This window comes from Lachnellula hyalina (genome assembly GCF_007821495.1).
Source record: "Lachnellula hyalina strain CBS 185.66 chromosome Unknown contig00002, whole genome shotgun sequence".
In the NCBI taxonomy this organism is placed as follows: domain Eukaryota; kingdom Fungi; phylum Ascomycota; class Leotiomycetes; order Helotiales; family Lachnaceae; genus Lachnellula; species Lachnellula hyalina.
In genome coordinates, this window is record NW_022157116.1 from 363,701 (window position 1) to 380,857 (window position 17,157).

The 17,157-nt window shown below is 46.8% G+C and overlaps 5 protein-coding genes across 5 annotated transcripts; all 5 read right to left on the minus strand.

Moving 5' to 3' along the window:
• Positions 1-121: 121 nt before the first annotated feature.
• On the minus strand, positions 122-4,419 carry bphB_0 (Cyanobacterial phytochrome B; the record flags this gene model as incomplete). The annotated part of the gene is made up of 7 exons (XM_031145265.1): positions 122-469; positions 544-1,661; positions 1,707-1,829; positions 1,885-2,804; positions 3,072-3,114; positions 3,466-4,200; positions 4,257-4,419. 7 exons carry the CDS (start codon positions 4,417-4,419, stop codon positions 122-124), a joined length of 3,450 nt encoding a protein of 1,149 aa, XP_031009752.1.
• Positions 4,420-6,039: 1,620 nt separating this feature from the next.
• On the minus strand, positions 6,040-6,868 carry LHYA1_G000273 (uncharacterized protein; the record flags this gene model as incomplete). Its single annotated transcript, XM_031145266.1, has 2 exons — positions 6,040-6,202; positions 6,297-6,868. 2 exons carry the CDS (start codon positions 6,866-6,868, stop codon positions 6,040-6,042), a joined length of 735 nt encoding a protein of 244 aa, XP_031009751.1.
• An 852-nt stretch (positions 6,869-7,720) lies between these two features.
• On the minus strand, positions 7,721-9,359 carry slm1 (Cytoskeletal signaling protein; the record flags this gene model as incomplete). The annotated part of the gene is made up of 3 exons (XM_031145267.1): positions 7,721-9,001; positions 9,050-9,175; positions 9,240-9,359. 3 exons carry the CDS (start codon positions 9,357-9,359, stop codon positions 7,721-7,723), a joined length of 1,527 nt encoding a protein of 508 aa, XP_031009758.1.
• Positions 9,360-10,217: 858 nt separating this feature from the next.
• Positions 10,218-11,999, minus strand: liz1_8 (Pantothenate transporter; the record flags this gene model as incomplete). The annotated part of the gene is made up of 5 exons (XM_031145268.1): positions 10,218-10,388; positions 10,469-11,282; positions 11,440-11,649; positions 11,712-11,862; positions 11,921-11,999. 5 exons carry the CDS (start codon positions 11,997-11,999, stop codon positions 10,218-10,220), a joined length of 1,425 nt encoding a protein of 474 aa, XP_031009757.1.
• Positions 12,000-12,886: 887 nt separating this feature from the next.
• On the minus strand, positions 12,887-14,583 carry LHYA1_G000276 (uncharacterized protein; the record flags this gene model as incomplete). Its single annotated transcript, XM_031145269.1, has 10 exons — positions 12,887-13,400; positions 13,457-13,553; positions 13,601-13,637; positions 13,690-13,780; positions 13,852-13,888; positions 13,938-14,010; positions 14,056-14,092; positions 14,137-14,326; positions 14,387-14,440; positions 14,493-14,583. 10 exons carry the CDS (start codon positions 14,581-14,583, stop codon positions 12,887-12,889), a joined length of 1,221 nt encoding a protein of 406 aa, XP_031009756.1.
• Between the last annotated feature and the right edge of the window lie 2,574 nt (positions 14,584-17,157).

Consider the following 17,157-nt stretch of genomic DNA (forward strand, 5'->3'; position numbering starts at 1 on the left):
CTGAAATCGCGATTTCGCGATTTCGGTGTTTGAAGTCCGTGCGTAAGTAATTCTGTCACCCACTGGTGCTCCATCTCCTTTCATCTCAGGTCATGATCGGGTGATCGCCACCTTCAACTCATCATTTCTGCCGCGGCGTCTCAACCCCGCCCTCACTCTCACTTCCACCCCCTCCTAACCAACCCCCCATATCCCAACTTTCATTCCCATACCTCAACCCCCTTCTCATCGCCTCATCCCGCGTAGCCGCCATCATAATCTCGAGCCTAGAAAAATCAATCGGCTTCAGTATCCAGCCATCGAAGCCAGTCATTAGGTAGTCCTTGAGCGACGACTCGGAGAGCGAGGCCGAGACGGCGATTATGGGGATGCGGCCGTAGGAGTGGGCAGCTGGGGATAGGTTTGGGCGGGTAGATTTCTCGAAGGCGCGGATCAGACGCGTTGAGGCGGCGCCGTTTACGAGGGGCATCTGTGATGCTTAGCTTGGGACATTGGGCGTACTTCTTGTTCTTTTGTAAACCCCATTATGGAAGGTGTACATACCTGTAAATCCATGAGGATAAGATCATAGGCCGCGGGATCCCGCTCGTATATGTCTGCGCATTGTTGTCCATCAACCGTCACTTTCACAGTGTGGCCTCGTTTTTTCAACCGGGTTTCCAAGAGACGACTATTCAGCGGGTTGTCTTCAGCTACCAAGACGCGGAATCTTGGGTGGTGGACGAGTACTTCTGGGAATGGATAGCGAGTGGATGAGTGACTGCTCGGGTTATCGGAAGATGTAGGCGGTGTTGTGGTAGGAATTTCGGATGCTGAGTTGTTGTCCGTAGAAGCTGTGAATATTGGGGCTGTGGTGATGTCAATCTTGCCTGGGTGGGCAGATCGTCGTGATCCTCTCTCAGTCGTTGGAAAAGGTCTGCTAGGAATACCACCCAGAGAAGTTGGGAGTGAAAGACCTATCGGAGTGTTCTGGGATAGCGCTTTGCGAAAGGGGATTTTGATTGAAACTCTCGTCCCTCTTCCAGGTTCTGATGACATGCTGATTTGACCCAAATTGAGGCGAACGAACCTTGCTGTGAGAGCTAAACCCAAGCCAATAGATGTTGGTCGTTGTGTTTCCAACCCTATTCCGGCGTCAAGCGGCTGGCTTTCATCTTCATCTAAAATTTGCTCGAGGTCTTGGAAGATGCTGTCAAGTTCCTTCTCGGACAATCCTTTGCCTTCATCTTGGAAAAATATCTCAATCAATTCATGAGACTCTGCTGTGTTGAGGTGCCGAAGTCCGATTTGAATCAACTTGCCAGAGCTATGTTCGATCGAGTTGGTTACTAGATTTGATAGCACCTGTCTCAAGCCTGATGGGTCGCAACGAACATATTCTGGAATGGCTTCATCATCATTGATTTCCAACTTTCTGTGTGCACCCCCTTCTTTGAACGCTTCACTTAAATCAGAAATGATCCTTCTCAAGTCGACGTCTTCTTCGTGGTCTTTGAAATCTATCTCTTCAGCTTCAGTGAGACTCAAAAGGTTATTTGCCGCAAAAACCAGCGATCTTGAAGCTTGCAATGAGCACTGTATCTGATGTCGTGCTAGATCGTCCAAAGGCCCTTCAAGAGCTACTTCCAAGTAATTTATGATGCTATTCAAGGGAGTTCGTACTAAGAGTGGTTAGCTTAGAATAACGTTATGAGAGCTTGTAATACCTTCATGCCCAGCATTTTTGATCAGGAGACGCGTCATACGATTCCTTTGAACAATGGAGTCTTTTTGCCGCCACACCTCAATAAACCTTCCATACATCGTACTTAGGGTAGTAGCAGAATCGACTATAGCACTATTAGCGACTTAAAAGCTGCTTGTTGACGAAGCGGATGGACTAACTTTGATCTTCACTCCACTCTCGACTCGTGCCAGTAACTTTCTGAGTCCATCTTGCAAAACTGCTCCTAGGTTCCAGATATGCTGTATTGCCTGGATTTTCTTTTTCATGGGGATTTCCTGCCCATATTATCTCCTTCTCTTTGGTCTCCCGAAAAAATACGATGAAATCGGAGCCATTGGCGGCTAATGGGATGACCAGCATACCTACGAGGACTGCAAGCCTAGGTTCATATATGATATCTGGGCAATCCTTGTTGACATTCTGTGTCGCAAACACCTCCGTGAAGGATCGTTGACGGATGTATTGAAGGAGTGCAATAGCCTCGCTGTACGCATGAATCTTGCCAATAGTCCTTGCCTCTCCTCCAATTACTAAGAATCCAAGATCCGCATCGAACATGTTTAAGAGATCCGGAAAAGAGGCTGCAATGAATGCATTAGGCGACGTCTTGTTAGGTGCTCCTGACAGCGGCTTTCGGAGTCTGAGACGAGCTGCATGGAGCAATCTTTCAATATGTGTTGAGCAAACTTCCCCTATCGATCTGCACAACTCCCTCACGGGTAGAGATACACGTAGCCCGGATCCATAGTTGTGACAACTTACCAAACCCCAAAGTTTGTTGTCGACCATTAGAGAAATCGACATTGTTGCCATCACTCCCATATTTCGGAGGTACTTTATGTGGGTTGGTGACATGGCTCTCAAATACGAGTGCTTCATATCAAGAGGGCTCTTCGCATCTTCAAGCGTGCGACATAACAGTCTAGCCGTATCTTCCTCTCGATTGTAAAGAATTCGAATCTTATTAATAACATAAAGCTCGCGCGCTTGTGGAGGAATATCGGATGCCGGAAAATGGAGATTGAGGTACGAATCTGTTGTCGCTCTCGGATGGAAGTACTCGGCTACCACTATCCCACTAACCAAGTTAATTTTAGATCTCCCATGGAAAACATAGGAAATTCTTCGAAAGTTCAGAAAAACAGTGGTAATTACTCATACACCGACCCCTTAACATGTATGTCTTTTGGAACCCGTGAAACATTATAGTATCCATCAGCTCTTTATTGTCTCCGATGTGCGGAAACTTCTAGATCCCGGGGAGAAAGAGACTGACAATATGAAAAGGGGTTATGAGTAATGAACACATCTGTAGGACTGTTGAAAGTTGCGCGGAATATCTTACTCATTGTTCTCATCAAATCGATAGATCATAACTCTGTGAAAGCCTATTTGCAAGTTAGTATTGATAGGATTAATGATTCCAGCCCCGCCCCCCTTCCAAAAAAAACCCCCCGAGATTACGGGCAGAATGTGACGAACCGGTTAATTCATGCACTAGATCAACAGCAATATCGAGAAGTGATGCTAAGCTGTCGGCCTTTGCCATCTGGGCCTGCCCCAACGAATTAGCATAGTGAAAGATCAAGGCTTCGAGAGAGCCAAGGAGGCTAGAAGCTATCTCTTGCAGAGCTCCCGTCTCTCAGAAAGGAAGCGTTTTTTTCATGAGAATAAGCCTACCTGAATTTCACAGAGGATGTGAAATAATTCCATTGAACCAAGTTGCCGGCCGTTTTCACGATCAAGGGAGAGAAGCTTTCTTTTGGTGGTTCTTGGATGTTGCATTTCCTCGGGAACTTTGTCATTGGTGGCTGAGACAGGCTTATCAGGGAAAACAGATTCGGCGGATTGAAAAACATCAATTCTTGCCTCGAATTCGACAATAATGAGATCAGATGCAACATTAAAATGTACAGCGCAGAAGAGAGGTCTGGGAGCACCAAGCAGACTTGTCAACGAGATTGTGAAAACATCTGGATTTGTTCTGAAATCGTTTTCGGGGGTCCAAGAGCGAGAGAGTCTAGCCCTTTTCACAAACTCTTTCTTGTCGGATCCAACCAGGATATCAGTAAAGCATCTTAACTCAAATAATGCTTGCGGCCTGAGACCGGTAATGCTCCCGACATTTTCGCTGACAAGTCGGACAAGGAAAATCCCGTTGGGGGATTCTCTAATGGCAACGAGAGCTCCAAATCGCTGGATCGCTCCTGGTACATGAATTCGTTCATCCTCGCAGCGATCCGTTGCTGTTCTTTTCACCACAGGCTCGCTCTCTCGACCATCGGAGAAGTACCCAAATCTACTGGTGACATAATAGTCACCGACTGTCTCGGCGGTCAGCGCTGGCGGCACGGTAGATACAATGGGAGACCCTGTAGGTGTATCATCTTCTCGTGGAGCTGGTTTCGGGCTATTGGTAGGTGGCTTGAATGGGGTCTGGTCGTTCGTCCCTCGCGATGGTGAAGATGAAGGTGCTATATCTCAGTTATGGGTTTGATCTTGGAATGCAGTTGACATGGTCTCGACTTACGCGCTATGTCTATTTGTCTGCTCGAGACCTGTAACCAGATTGGAAAGACTCTCTCGATTCTGAGCGGGGCAACAGCTGCAGATTCCGACTTGGCGTCTTGGTCTGTTACGAGACTGGTGGAGGAGGTCCCATGTTCTTCTATGGATAACTTTTGCGAAGGCATTTCCAGCTGCCGAAAATTCTACAAAGACTCATCTCCAAGGTGTGTGGTTCGGAAGTTTTACAGGCAGACAGAATAGAAACAAGAGGTACCATTGAGAGAGGCGAAATCGTTAATTGTCCTGTTAAGGTTCAATCCTAAAGCATAATAAGAATAGAGACAGGGTTAGACGCGGATCGACGAGGTATTGACAAGGATGGTCCACGATTACCATGCGGCGAGGGAAAGGGCGAGCATTGTCCATCACATCGAGGCTGAAAGAGCCATGAGCAAGCGGCGGGTTACTAAGATAAAAACCCGCCTGTCCCCGAAAAAGTAAACGGTAACGTCGCGAGTAGTGTCGCGGGTGATCGCAGCTGCCGCGCAAGCTGGTGAAATCCATACCTAGGTAGGTAGGGTAGGTTAGGTAGTAGGTAGTGGATCCCTATTTAGGTAGAGCTATCGCATTCCGACTACATTGCAACAGACTACTGAGGCTTACTGTTGGAATGTGGAAGCCTGCTCTCCACACCCGATCAACTTCTTCTCAAGCTGCATGTTTATAGTATTGCTGGTCTTGGCCCCACATCCGCGACCTCCACCCCCGCTCCCGCCCCCTTGGCGGGTGATTTGACTGTGGTTAAAGTGCATCGATCCCGGACTATTGCGCTTTACAGTTTACCTGACTCGACCCGACCTGTACTTGTATGCTATGCACTTCATGTGAATGCCTCTAGACTGCAATCCTGGGTGATAATTAAAAAGTGGGAGATCGAGTGCAACCTGGAAATCGAGTATTGTATGCAGAGATGGGCGCTGTCAGTTAAGATCACGTGACTATCATAACATTCCGAACTGGTTGATAGTCGTAAGTCGCAAAGGAAAGAAAGGAATTGCCCGTGCCTCAGATAGGTCTTTTCTGGTCATACCGACATGTCTTGTCTACCTAGGTAGCATGCCAGGGAGGTTCAGTGATTGACCTTGATTGCCTTACCCTAGGCGAATTTTAGGTTGTGAGGCTTCAGTTCCCAAGTTCCCAAGTAGAACAACATACACCTAAAGTTGGCATTCGGACATATCGACAGCGACTATTTAACTGCGTGCTTCCAAGTGAGAACTGCTTCGCTGGGGTATGAGGCTGTGAGAATGTTCCAGTGCTTGCAGGATCTGGAGGTTTGAGCCCCTCCCCATAAGGAGAGCCCTGTGATATCAGCCAATAATATATGCACAAACACGGTACTGAGACAAGTATAAAGACACCACACACCAACTACTGCAAAGTATGCAAGCCTTACGCACCTCTTGGCACACATACTCCGACAACCTAGATCCCAGACCCGTCTGTCCTGAAAGGGTTTGGAAACGCGACTAGTAATCCCACGGGCCCTGAAAACACTGTGAAATAGCTTTTCTCATTCCGATAATTGCCAGCTAACTTGCTGTAAAGACATATTATTCCAGGTATCAACAGTCGACAAATGAAAGCCCTGAAGTCTCACCAGTCCACGCCATAGCCACGACTCCATATGATATAAGATACTTCCTGAGCAACACCAGCCCCAAGCACCAATATGCTGAATCTCGCAATCATTGTATTCATCACCCTTCTTCCTTCACCAGCCACATACAACCGACTCGACTCCTCTACGGGTGTCCATGAGCCAGAACCTCAGTCCGCCCACTTCTATGCCAAATCGCGAGAATCGCCCCGCACTTGCCACATTTATGTTCACAATCCTTGAACCAAGACGCAAGATACGGCACACAGCCTAGACAAAAACAACAACAGCAAAGCGCCGCGGAAAGACTGTAGATTTTTTTCTGGTTAGCCTATAAAATTCACCATGGCTTACGTGTAATGAATAGTAGTAGAAGTGATAGATTAACTATATATAACTCACTGTGTAGTACCCCCCGACACAAACTCCGTCCTCGTCATCTCCCGCACACCGCACACGGGGCAATCTACCGGCGAAGGACCTTGTTGCAGAGACCCCAAAGGCGTCGCAATCTGATAGTTGTTCCTGGGAGCTGCTGGAGCATTGGCGCCTTTTTGCTGCTGCTGTTCCTGAGCATAGTGTCCTTCGGGTGGTGGGGGCTGTGCATAGTTGTTCTGCGCGAAACCTTGAGGATTAGAATTTTGGGCATATGTTGGCTGGGGCTGCGCAACTGGTTGGTCGTGGCCTAGATACCCCGACTTCTCGTTGACGCCGGGGCTGGGAGCAGCGCCGTTGCTGTAGCTTGGGGGGTGAACCATGACTTCCATACCACTGTTCATGCTCTCGATTGTTTCTTGATGGGGCCTTGCGGTCGTGGTATCAGGTTGTACGGGAGAGTGAGCGTCGTGTGCTGGTGGAGGCGTATTTGTTATGCCTGTGATCTGAGGAGAGACAGTTCCTATTTGGGGAGAGGCACCAGTAATTTGAGGGGAGACTGCTTCGTGTTGAGCGGAGTTTGGATATTGAGTAGACATGTTTTCTTTTTCGGTGTATAAAAAGGGGTAGGAATCAATTTATAGGTGTGGAGTGTGAATTTCCGATTACGATGTGAGGAATGTCAATGGTTGCTGTGAATAATTATACGAAATGAAATCGAAAGGGCAGAATGCCCAAGTCATATACATCAGGATCAGAATGATTGCTGTGCCTCCAACGCGCCTACGCGAAATTACGTGAATCCTTAAACTAAAGATCCTCTAGGCTTGAATCATCATGCTTCGCCTTGCGTCTGAAACACAGCCTTATAGAGAAGGACGAATGAGAATCCTAGGCTCGTAGCGAGGACTATTCTTAACAACACCGATTCCTCTTTGGGATGATGAAATCATAAAGGGAACCCGACTTTGTAGAAGTTTGACAGGCACACCTGAATGGGACCTTTAAAGGGTATACTCCGCACCACTTAGAGAGCTTAGATCTAATAAATACAGGCTTCTAAGAGGTCCGAATTCAGTTTAAGATTGTTTTATTCTGTGGCTTGAAGGAAATATACTAGGGTAAAAGAGCTAGTCAGATCTACGTACAGGATTCTATCAATCTACGCCAAGGAGTCCATTTATAGAGGGCCGGGTAAGGGGACTCGAAATCACGGGTCGGTAATACGGAGAATTTCCACCCCCAAAAAATGCCTAGGCAGAGGCTACTTGCCATATGTAAGAAACACCTACCTGCATGATTACAGCGTGTTTGAAGTAAATTTGATACATGTATTAGGGTATATTCATGTCATGAGCGTTACTATATATATTGATCATCATCCCCGTTCAACCCTCTCCTTAAAGCTCAATTCTCACATGTTTGCTTGTTGATTGACATGGCAAAACATTTTACATCTTCTCTGCAGCACTGGTAGGCGTTGCCGCCACAGGTGAAGTAACAGTACTGCCGCCAATGACTCCTGTGGTTTGGATTGGAGCAGGCCCTGCTTTGGTATCAGGAGAGCTACCTGCAGAATACTGAGGTGGAAATGAGTTAACTCTCTTCTCATCGGGGCTAACCGGAGAAGTTGGGGTGCTTCCACTATATGCGGCAGAAGGCCCAGCAGCTGCAGCAGAAGATCTGATGACTTCAGACCACTTCTGCGCGTCAGAAGCTGTATGTCCCTTGAATGAAATTTCAGAACTCCCTGAAAGTTTGCTTCCAATGCCCTTGCTCACGTCCTTTCCCTTGACATTGAACTTTTCGCCGCTGGTGGTACCGATAGTGGCATCTGGAAGGTAGATCGACATTTCAGGGACGGGATCCTTCTTAAGGTATTCGTTGTCCTTGAATTCGTGAAGATATTTCGAGGGCGTGACAACATAGTATCCTGTCGAGTAGCCACTCAAACTCAGCTTATTTCGAGACTTCCTCTCGAGAGTACCTTCGATCAGGGGCTTGGTGCTCTTGTGGTCGTGGTTTGCGAAAGCGACACCGTCAATCGTACGTTCGGAACCATTGGGGTCAACGAGCAAATTGCCACTTCTTTGCACAAACTGCGTCCACTCGAAATCGAAAGGAATGCATTGGGCTGTGCCAAGAATATCGGCGTAGAGTTGTTGCTCCTTCTGGGCTTGTCCACCGACGAACTGATTGAAAGATTCTAGTGCCGCTTGGATAACTTCAATAACGTGTTGTTCAAATTGAGCAAAGTTGTTTTGCACCGCTATAAGATCATGGCGGTTGTTGTTCTCGTGGATTATCTGCGTGGCCAGTCTGTGGAAGACACCTCTTTGCACAACATACGGATCTTCCGCCGCAGTCATTTTGCCGCCGCTGGACTCAAAGTTTGCTGTTTGCTGTCCTAGTAATTCGATATGCTTCTGGGTAGTGTTTCGGGCCTTCTCGACTTCTTTAGCGCTCTTGCCAGCTCCAGATGCTAGCTCCTTCGACTTGTTTTTGATCTCCTTGTGTAGGCGTTCGAGGATAGGGAGGACAGAGCCCTTGAGGTTTTTTTCGGTTTCTAAGTGAGTATTGATCACACCCTGGGGGTCCATTAGCGTGTGCTTATAAAGGAAAGAATGATCACAACGGACCTGGGTGTTCTGCCTCATGTTTTCAAACAGTCCGGCCATTCCTCCCAAGCTCTGATCAAAGTGGTGCCCTTCCCTCAACGGGTTTTGGATCGTCTATATCGATTAAGTTACTGTCCATTAAGACCATAATTGGCGCCTTACCTTCAAGACCTTCTCGTATTCCTTCCCATGCGCCTTGTTGGCCTTCTCAATGGCGCCAATATAGTCCTCGAGGTACCCCACTGCATGTTTCCAAGCTTGCAGACGCTCTGCTAAGAGCCCCGTAGTCTGTGAATCAAAAGCCCATGTTAGAATTCAAGTACAAATGCTAAAGAACCCGGAGAGAACTCACGTCTTTGGGATCGGTTGAGGGAATAGCAGCATCGTCCGACATTACGCTGGAAGTAGAAACTTGGCGATTGGGCATTGTCACTGGGTGCGAGCCAGGAAGTCCAGCCTTCTCCGTCGACATGCTGCTGAATCTGCGCATAGTGATTAATCTCGTGCTATTATGGCCTTGGTCTGGTCTGTGGTGTGTAGTGTGGTGTTGATGAGAGAACAGGTGAAGTGAGGTGACCTACATTTCTGAATCCGGAAAGTGGGGGAAGGAACTGGTGGAGTTATGCGATCTCAGGCCCCTGCTTGCTTTCTTGCTCAGCAATTCAGATCAGGGTCTTTCAAGGAGGCAGAACGAACGATCTTATCAGTGAGTACCTTAGAGCAGAGTTGTATGTGAGATTCAATACGGTCGTTCTGCGAATATCGCTAGCGTAGAATTATGCTTGCCTAGCCCCTCTTAGGTATTTAAGCTGTAATAAGCTGTTAGTCAGACAGGAAGGATAAAAAACAGGGCTAGATTCGGCAAAAGTGGATTTTTGGATCTCTACGACAAAGAAGATATGAAGAGCGTTGCATCCTAAAATAAAACAACAAGCCGGAATTTTATCATGTTGGCGGTTTCAAACCATACCTATGAATAATGAGTTCTTATGAATCGCTACCGTTACCTAGGTAGAGTATACCTCGGTATGTCTTGTTACGCTAAATAGCATTGAGTTAGCACTAAGCTAGTGTCTATTTGATATAGGATATTCTGCAAAAATGGGGCGAATTTGTACTAGATGAAATACTTCAGGGACGGCTCGCTACGGGAAGGCGGCTAGACTATGAGTGGACTGATTACAAAAGTTCTTAGTGAGCCTATAAAGTCTTGAACGAATGAGTTTAGAATGGGCGCTTTATGAGATTCTTCTAGGTCGTTTGGTCGGTATTGGCTATTTTCCCTCGTCTTGCTAATGTACTTCTTCGAGCATGATCGATACAAATCAGCTCATACATTGACGTCCTCACCCGCTGAAGCTTCAAAGTTCTTCTCCACCACCACATTCTCACTGGTAATTTCAACGAGCCTCTTCTTCTCCGCCTTATCCGTCATATACAACAATCCGCTCGTCCAGAGTGCTAACGCAATGCAAGTCCCAATCATAGCCCACATGCCTTTCTACATCTAAGTTAGCAAGTATAACATAACACCACTCTCCCAGTCTTAATTTCAAAAGCTGGACGGAGTATTCAACATACCGTAAACTTGGGTGCCATATCCGCCGTATAAAACAACAGGGACCACCAGGCATTCACGGCATTACTCCCTGTATTCATACTCGCAATAACCACAGCCCTCAAACTATCCTCCTCATATCGCATCGCATCATTCGCCCATGCAAAGAACGTCGCCTGGCAAGCATACACGCTACCAGCCCAATAAAACGCCCCGAACTTGCTCGCGACACTAGCGCCAGGATTCAAAATCATCGCCGAAGTCACGATCCCCGTAACGGCGATCCAATATCCAACCAGATACCGCTTGCCGCCGAGGAAATCGGTCAGAGTAGCCCAGAGAAGCGTGGATATGATTCCGACGGCCGGTACACCAGTGGGGTAGTTGTTAAGCTGTGCAACGGTGTATTTTTTCGTAGATTTCATGTAAATCGACAGCAATGAATTCGAGGAAAAGGATTCCGTTTCTCCAGCTATAATCCACAACATGACAAAACCATACCAATACCAGCTCGTGAACACGCGCTTGACGAACGCCAAATTCCAGGGTCTCCGTTCGGGAACTTCTGGGACGCGAGATATGGCTAGTGCGCGTTCTGAGGACGTGAGGTAGAATGCGGATGTTGTGGACGGTGTGTCGGGGAAGAGGAAGAGGCCATAGAGCGCGATGGGGATCGTGATCAAACCGTCGATAATGAAGAGCCAGCGCCAGCCGCTGAGCCCTTTTGCACCGTCTAGCGAGGAGTGGATTGCTGTTTGCAGAAAGCCGCCGAACATGGTTCCTGCGAGACCAGATGATGTGAAAATACCACTGCGTTTTCCGAGCTCCCGGGCTGTGCTGGATGAGAACGGGGAGTTAGCTTTACTTCTGACTACGTGCTTCTGGAACGGAGGTTGTAGCTACAAATGAGGAGTCCCAAGGCATGTCTTACGAAAAGAGACAAGCTGCAAATTCCCTAGATGGGAAGGAAGTAAATAATATGCAGATAACTTACTACCAGGAGCCGAGGATATAGTGCGTCCCAACGAAAGTAGAGGACTCGGCCAGGCCTTGGAAAAAGCGAATGGCCATTATATCCCTAGGGTGTTGGGCCGCTGCTGTGACCATAGTGAGGGCGCCCCAGATGAGCATCATGAGCGGAAAGAAGATGCGGGGTTTGAGATGGTAGAGGGCGAGGTTAGACGGTATGGCCCCAAGAATATATCTGCATCCATCATTATTAGCCTATGTCACCTCTGCTGAGATTTTACTCCAAAACACACATACCCGACAGTAAATATAGTATTAATAAGGTTGAATTGATTGCCCTTGAACTTCAAGTCCTCTTTCATGCCGCTTACATATGCGTTTGCTAGATTGGACCGGTCCAGATAATTTGTGAAATACATCAGACAGCAGAAGGTCAGGATGAAGAAATCTAAGTTCTCAGTCAGCACTTGTCTCTTGTCGTGGACAGAATAGAAATGAGGACATACCAAGTTTCCGGACAAGCTTACCCTCACCAGGGTGCTCATATGGATGCGAGACATATTCCCTCACGCGCTTAAATGCCATCGTATTTCTTCTCCTCGTTCAATATCTCACAGCGCAGCGGAAAGATGAAGATGAAGATGAAGATAAAGATGGAGGCAGCTACAAGTAAATATGGATGTGTTCAAGTACCTACTCAGGTACTTGAACAAACTCCTATCGCCCGTCCTCGCCCGCAAGATGGAAGGCCAAGATGGAAGGCTGAAGTGCCCGATCCGTATCTGATAAGCAAACGGGGTTTTCATAGAGTACTGATAACGAGTGAGTCCATTTACAGTAAGGCCTTTAGATAATGGCAATTGGATCCATTTTTTGATAATTAGGTTTGAAGTACCGGGCCCGGGGGTGGAGAACTGCTAAAAGTTGTACCGCATGGGGGATAGGGGAAGGGGAGTGGGATGATTTGTTTGGCCAAGGGTGGGGTACACTTCACGTGATTAAGGAAAATATATGGGTGAGTTTTAATCTGGATTCAGAGGGATAATGGGCAATGAGAATTTATGTGAATTTGTAAAAACTTAGGATGATATGTAGATGAATTTGATTTCTCTGAGGTTGGGAAGCCGTGGTGTATTTCAAGTGGCGAAGCGAGCGAGCTCCTGAATTTCCTTGCCTCACTTATCACTCCGGAGTAGGTAGGTTCTCTCAGGAGAGAATCGTCACTTTCTTTTGATCACATTACAGTTCATTTGCTCCGTATGTTCACGGGAGAGACCGGGCGGAGATCCATGGGAGTGATTAGATAAGGAGCTGGCAGAGGATATATAAATATGTTTATCAAATTGTTAATGATCGATGATTAATATACATAACGGCACGCTCGGCCCCAACTAGCACGTTCCATGCCGCCAAGATGGACCTAACTCCCATATGTAACTAATAGATAATCGGAACGCCTCTCATTTTTTACGCTAATTCTTCTGGAACAGCTTTTCAGTGCTCTCTATCATTCCTCCAATATGTGGACCAATTTCATTATCGCTAATCATTCCCTGCTCTACCTCTATAACATGCTCACTCTCGACCGTAATGACATTCGGAACATGCGCGTGCTCGTCTTTATCGGATTCCCCAATTGCAGTTACTAATGTCGTAACTCCGCCTCTTTTTCTGTACTCGCTAAGTCCAAGGTCGTCTTGGGCTAGGCCGGGGCTATGGGCCATCTTTCGGTTGGAGTATCGGGCAAACACTGGGCTTTCTCGATCGCGGCTGATGTTGTAGATAGCGACGTTTTGCGATGATGAAAAGGTTGAGGCGTTGTCTTTGGAGGTTATCCAGTGCAGTACAAGAACGCTAAAGAGGACTAGGAAAGAGTTATTTTGTGGAGAAATTGTTTGGAGGTAATCAATCATACTGTCGATGTTGCAGCACATGAGACATATCCAACCTGGCTCGCCTTTCATGGCTAGTAATACTGTAAGGTTACTGAAGTCTGATGATAAGCACCCTGAAATTGAGGGGTATGTGGTAAATATACTTACACAACACTAGAAACCAGGGTGCAACAGCTTCCAATAAATATGCGGAGGGCGATAACTCGCACGTGTGACGTGCGGTTCATTCTGTACGAGTAGAGTCCTAAATACTTTAAGCGATGGTCGAGATGAGATGAGGATGTGACTTACCACGAAGAGGAATCAGGAATAACGAGGTCAGATACACCTTGAGTTATGAGCCTCGAGATTGAAGTATGAGTGTACGACGTACGACTTACATTTACAAGTATATCAAATCCTATCAGTGGTCCCATGGCGACCCTCTTCATCCCAATCCTGCATGTATGGTTCTCATAAACTGCGAACCGGCTGTGTAGGACATGTTGGTCACTGCCTCCAAACGTCTGAGAAACGGAAGGACAATAATTATGAATACTCACAAGTAGAAGTTCAACACAATGACAATACAATATGGAACTGTCAGAAATCAATATCGACAGAGTTTTTTGGTTTCGACAGCACTTACTCAACATGCCAAAGGTGTTAAACAAGTATAGCCAGTCTTTCATTCTTGGGTTTGAAGATCGACGGATGACGTACTATGATGGATATCAGTACTACGACTTTGGCTGAGGACTTTTTACATACCGCACGCTCAACCAGAAAGTAGTAAAGAAACTGCTATAGTCAGTCAACCACTCTTGCCCTGGACTATTTACACGTACCACCTGCGCATTGTGAGCTCTATGATTACCGAGTGCAGATTAGTACTTACTTTGGTTGTCAAATAACACCCAAGACATAGCAAGATAGCCTTGGAACATATGTCCTGAGAGAAATCCACTCCAAATCCGTTTGACAATATGGCGGTTCCCAAGACAAATATGATCGAGTCGATGTATATAAGTAGAACCACTTCCTAACGATCAGCCAACGCGCAAGGGCCGATAGTAATTTTAGGATATATAGACTTACACCAACATACAAGAGGAAGTTGGGACCAATCTCGCACATTCTGCACTCTTCGAGCTGTCTATCATTAGCCTGGAGGGGCCAGCAGTTTGGGATAATGAATCTCCACATAGGCATACTGATAAAATAGCCATCGATACCAGCGACAAAATGATTGAAACTATCGTGCCGCCCTCGGTCTCATGCAAAGGTATCGTCATAGTTCGCGACCGGTCCCTTGCTACCCTAAGATTGCAAATCAGCGCCCAAATATTGCGGTAGAAGGGGTGAGCTCTCGCTGGCGGATCAATCAGGTCCAGTTCGATGGTACAAAAAACGTGGGATTCTCTTGACCTTAATATTGAGAGAGCCGTTCCTCGAGTCGAGGAAATACTGCTGTGTAACAACGCCTCAGTTCCATGTTCCAAAGCAGCGAAATTGTCCTAAACGGCACCGTCAATACTCCATTGCGACGTCGCGAAGGTGGACAAAAGAAATAGGGCACAAGTCCCGACGTGGGAATAATGTTACTCGAGAAGAGGGCCTAGGACCTCCGAGTAGCACACAGAAGAAAATGCATTCGATACTTAGGAACTCGGGGGTGATTGGAACGAGTAACGCCGCCGTCCAGAGTAGAATTACACGGAAGCGGGAACTTGCTGTAAAGAAACCCATAATCGAGATTGAAGATGCCGCTCGGTTGAATACAGATAGCATAAACTGACCGGCTTCTGATCATTGGTGTAACAGGGATCTCGGAAACCGTCCCGCAGGGTCTAAAAATGCTCGAGGCAATCAATAATATGCAAAATCTCAAAATAGTATTCTTGGGAACAAAGCTTGCCGGTTGGTCACCACAGCCAGTCACATACACAATTGGATGCGAAAAAGTGCTTTTGCCATCGAATCTGCTTTTGATGCGTTGCGGTATTGATTGCGTGTGATGGCCCAGAACCCAAGATCTCGGGACGCATCTCCAGCCTTCAGATTTATCGGCTTGTATTCATTGGAAGTGTTTCATGCTGAGAATTGACAGGTCATTTCCTGACGAAAGACGGGATGAGGTCGACAGCATCGGCGATCATTCCTGCCGTCTCGAAAAGCCCGATATCTTCAAAAGATGTTCCTGGAAGAAAGGTTGTTCGCCAACACGTGACGGTATCTTTAAAACCACAAGAATTTTTAAGTATAATATCGCAGGGAATTTGTTAACACTCCGGTATGAAATATTAGACCCTACTATTGACGCTCCTGTCTATGCTCGATATCTAGACATCACGTGGCTCATATATACTTTTGAATCTGCGAAGGGATTAAGGCATCGTTGCCTATCAACTCGGTCCTAATAATGTTAGTCTCAATTTTTACACGGTTTTGGAATGTTGTTCCTCCTGAACATGATGTTCCATATTAAGAGACAGCTTCACAACTATAAGCTCTCGGATGTAACTCGACTCGAATAGCCTAGCCTCGCAGCCTGCCTTCTTTTGCTTATACGCTTAAAATCTTAAATTTATAACGGGTATCACTCCCTCAAAGGTACTGGCAGCTCAGGTTCATTTCCAGCAGAGTTAGCTCCCACTTGTTTTTAAAAGGGGTTTGGTAGCATGCTATAGAAGAAAGTGGATAAAACCGAGCTCTAGAAACACCCACGCTGTCTTTAATGGCAAGTGCTTAATATGGACCTGCTCGGGACAGGACACCCCCAAGGAAAAATAGAATAGAAATATGAAGTGACTCGGTAGCAGTAAACATCCCAGAAATAGGGGAACCGGCTGCGGTGAAGTAAATGTGACCAAAAATGGAAGTAAGAGTAGTCAAGCCATGTGGAACGGAAGAATCAACGAGTACATGTTTGTATTCTTGACATAACACCAAATCCGCGCATGTCGAATCAACCCCATACAGGCTTGGCTCTCCTTGTAGCAAACACTCGAAATAGCCAGAAGGGTCAACGACCGTACGTAGGAGATATGGCTCAAAAATGTAAATATAAGGATAATTAGAGCTTGAGAAAGCATGACCGATATGCCCCACGTAGTAAATATGTCTTCTAGCCTTCCACGTGGGCATGAGAACACAACGCGCCACGTGATTGTCTTCCTTTTGTCAGAGCTAAGGAGGATGAACACGGTGTTGACAACGTACAAGTGACAAATCATTCCTCAAATTACATATCTCTGACGTCTAGGGGTTCCTATCTCAGCATAACGTGCGAACCGTTGGAGGTGCTCGTCTCTCTTAGCACTGAGTAATATGGAGGGTTTTCTTAGCGGCTGTGCGGTGCATGAAGCAACCAACCTCGACCTTACGAGCACTGGGCTTAGAACATATTAGCAAACACAATCAATCCATCGCGCTGTGGCTCACGGATCCTTGTTGGATGTTCAGTCGAGCTTACAGGTAGTTGCTCGACGGAGATGACCGGGAGGGACCTTTGGTATCGTAAAATGCGAGTCCTAAAGGTAGTCTGGGCGCAGCAGTGAGATTGGTGAGATTGGTGTCCTCAACATCCTCCCAGGGCTGTAGTGTTATTGCTGTGAATATGATCTTTGATACCTTACGCTGAGCAAGGACTGCCTGATGACCTGCTGTACCCAGTGGGAGGCATGCTGCGGTTGCACCGTCGCAGACTCATTCCATCCTCAGCTTGTGAAACTACCTGCCGAGTACGGTGGCACTAGGCGACCAGAACGCACCATTGCCTATAGGAACCTGTACTATTCGGCCCTCACAACAGAATTAGGTACCTACCTAGTGTTTCCGAGGGTCTGCAGATCCGGGGCAGAGAAACA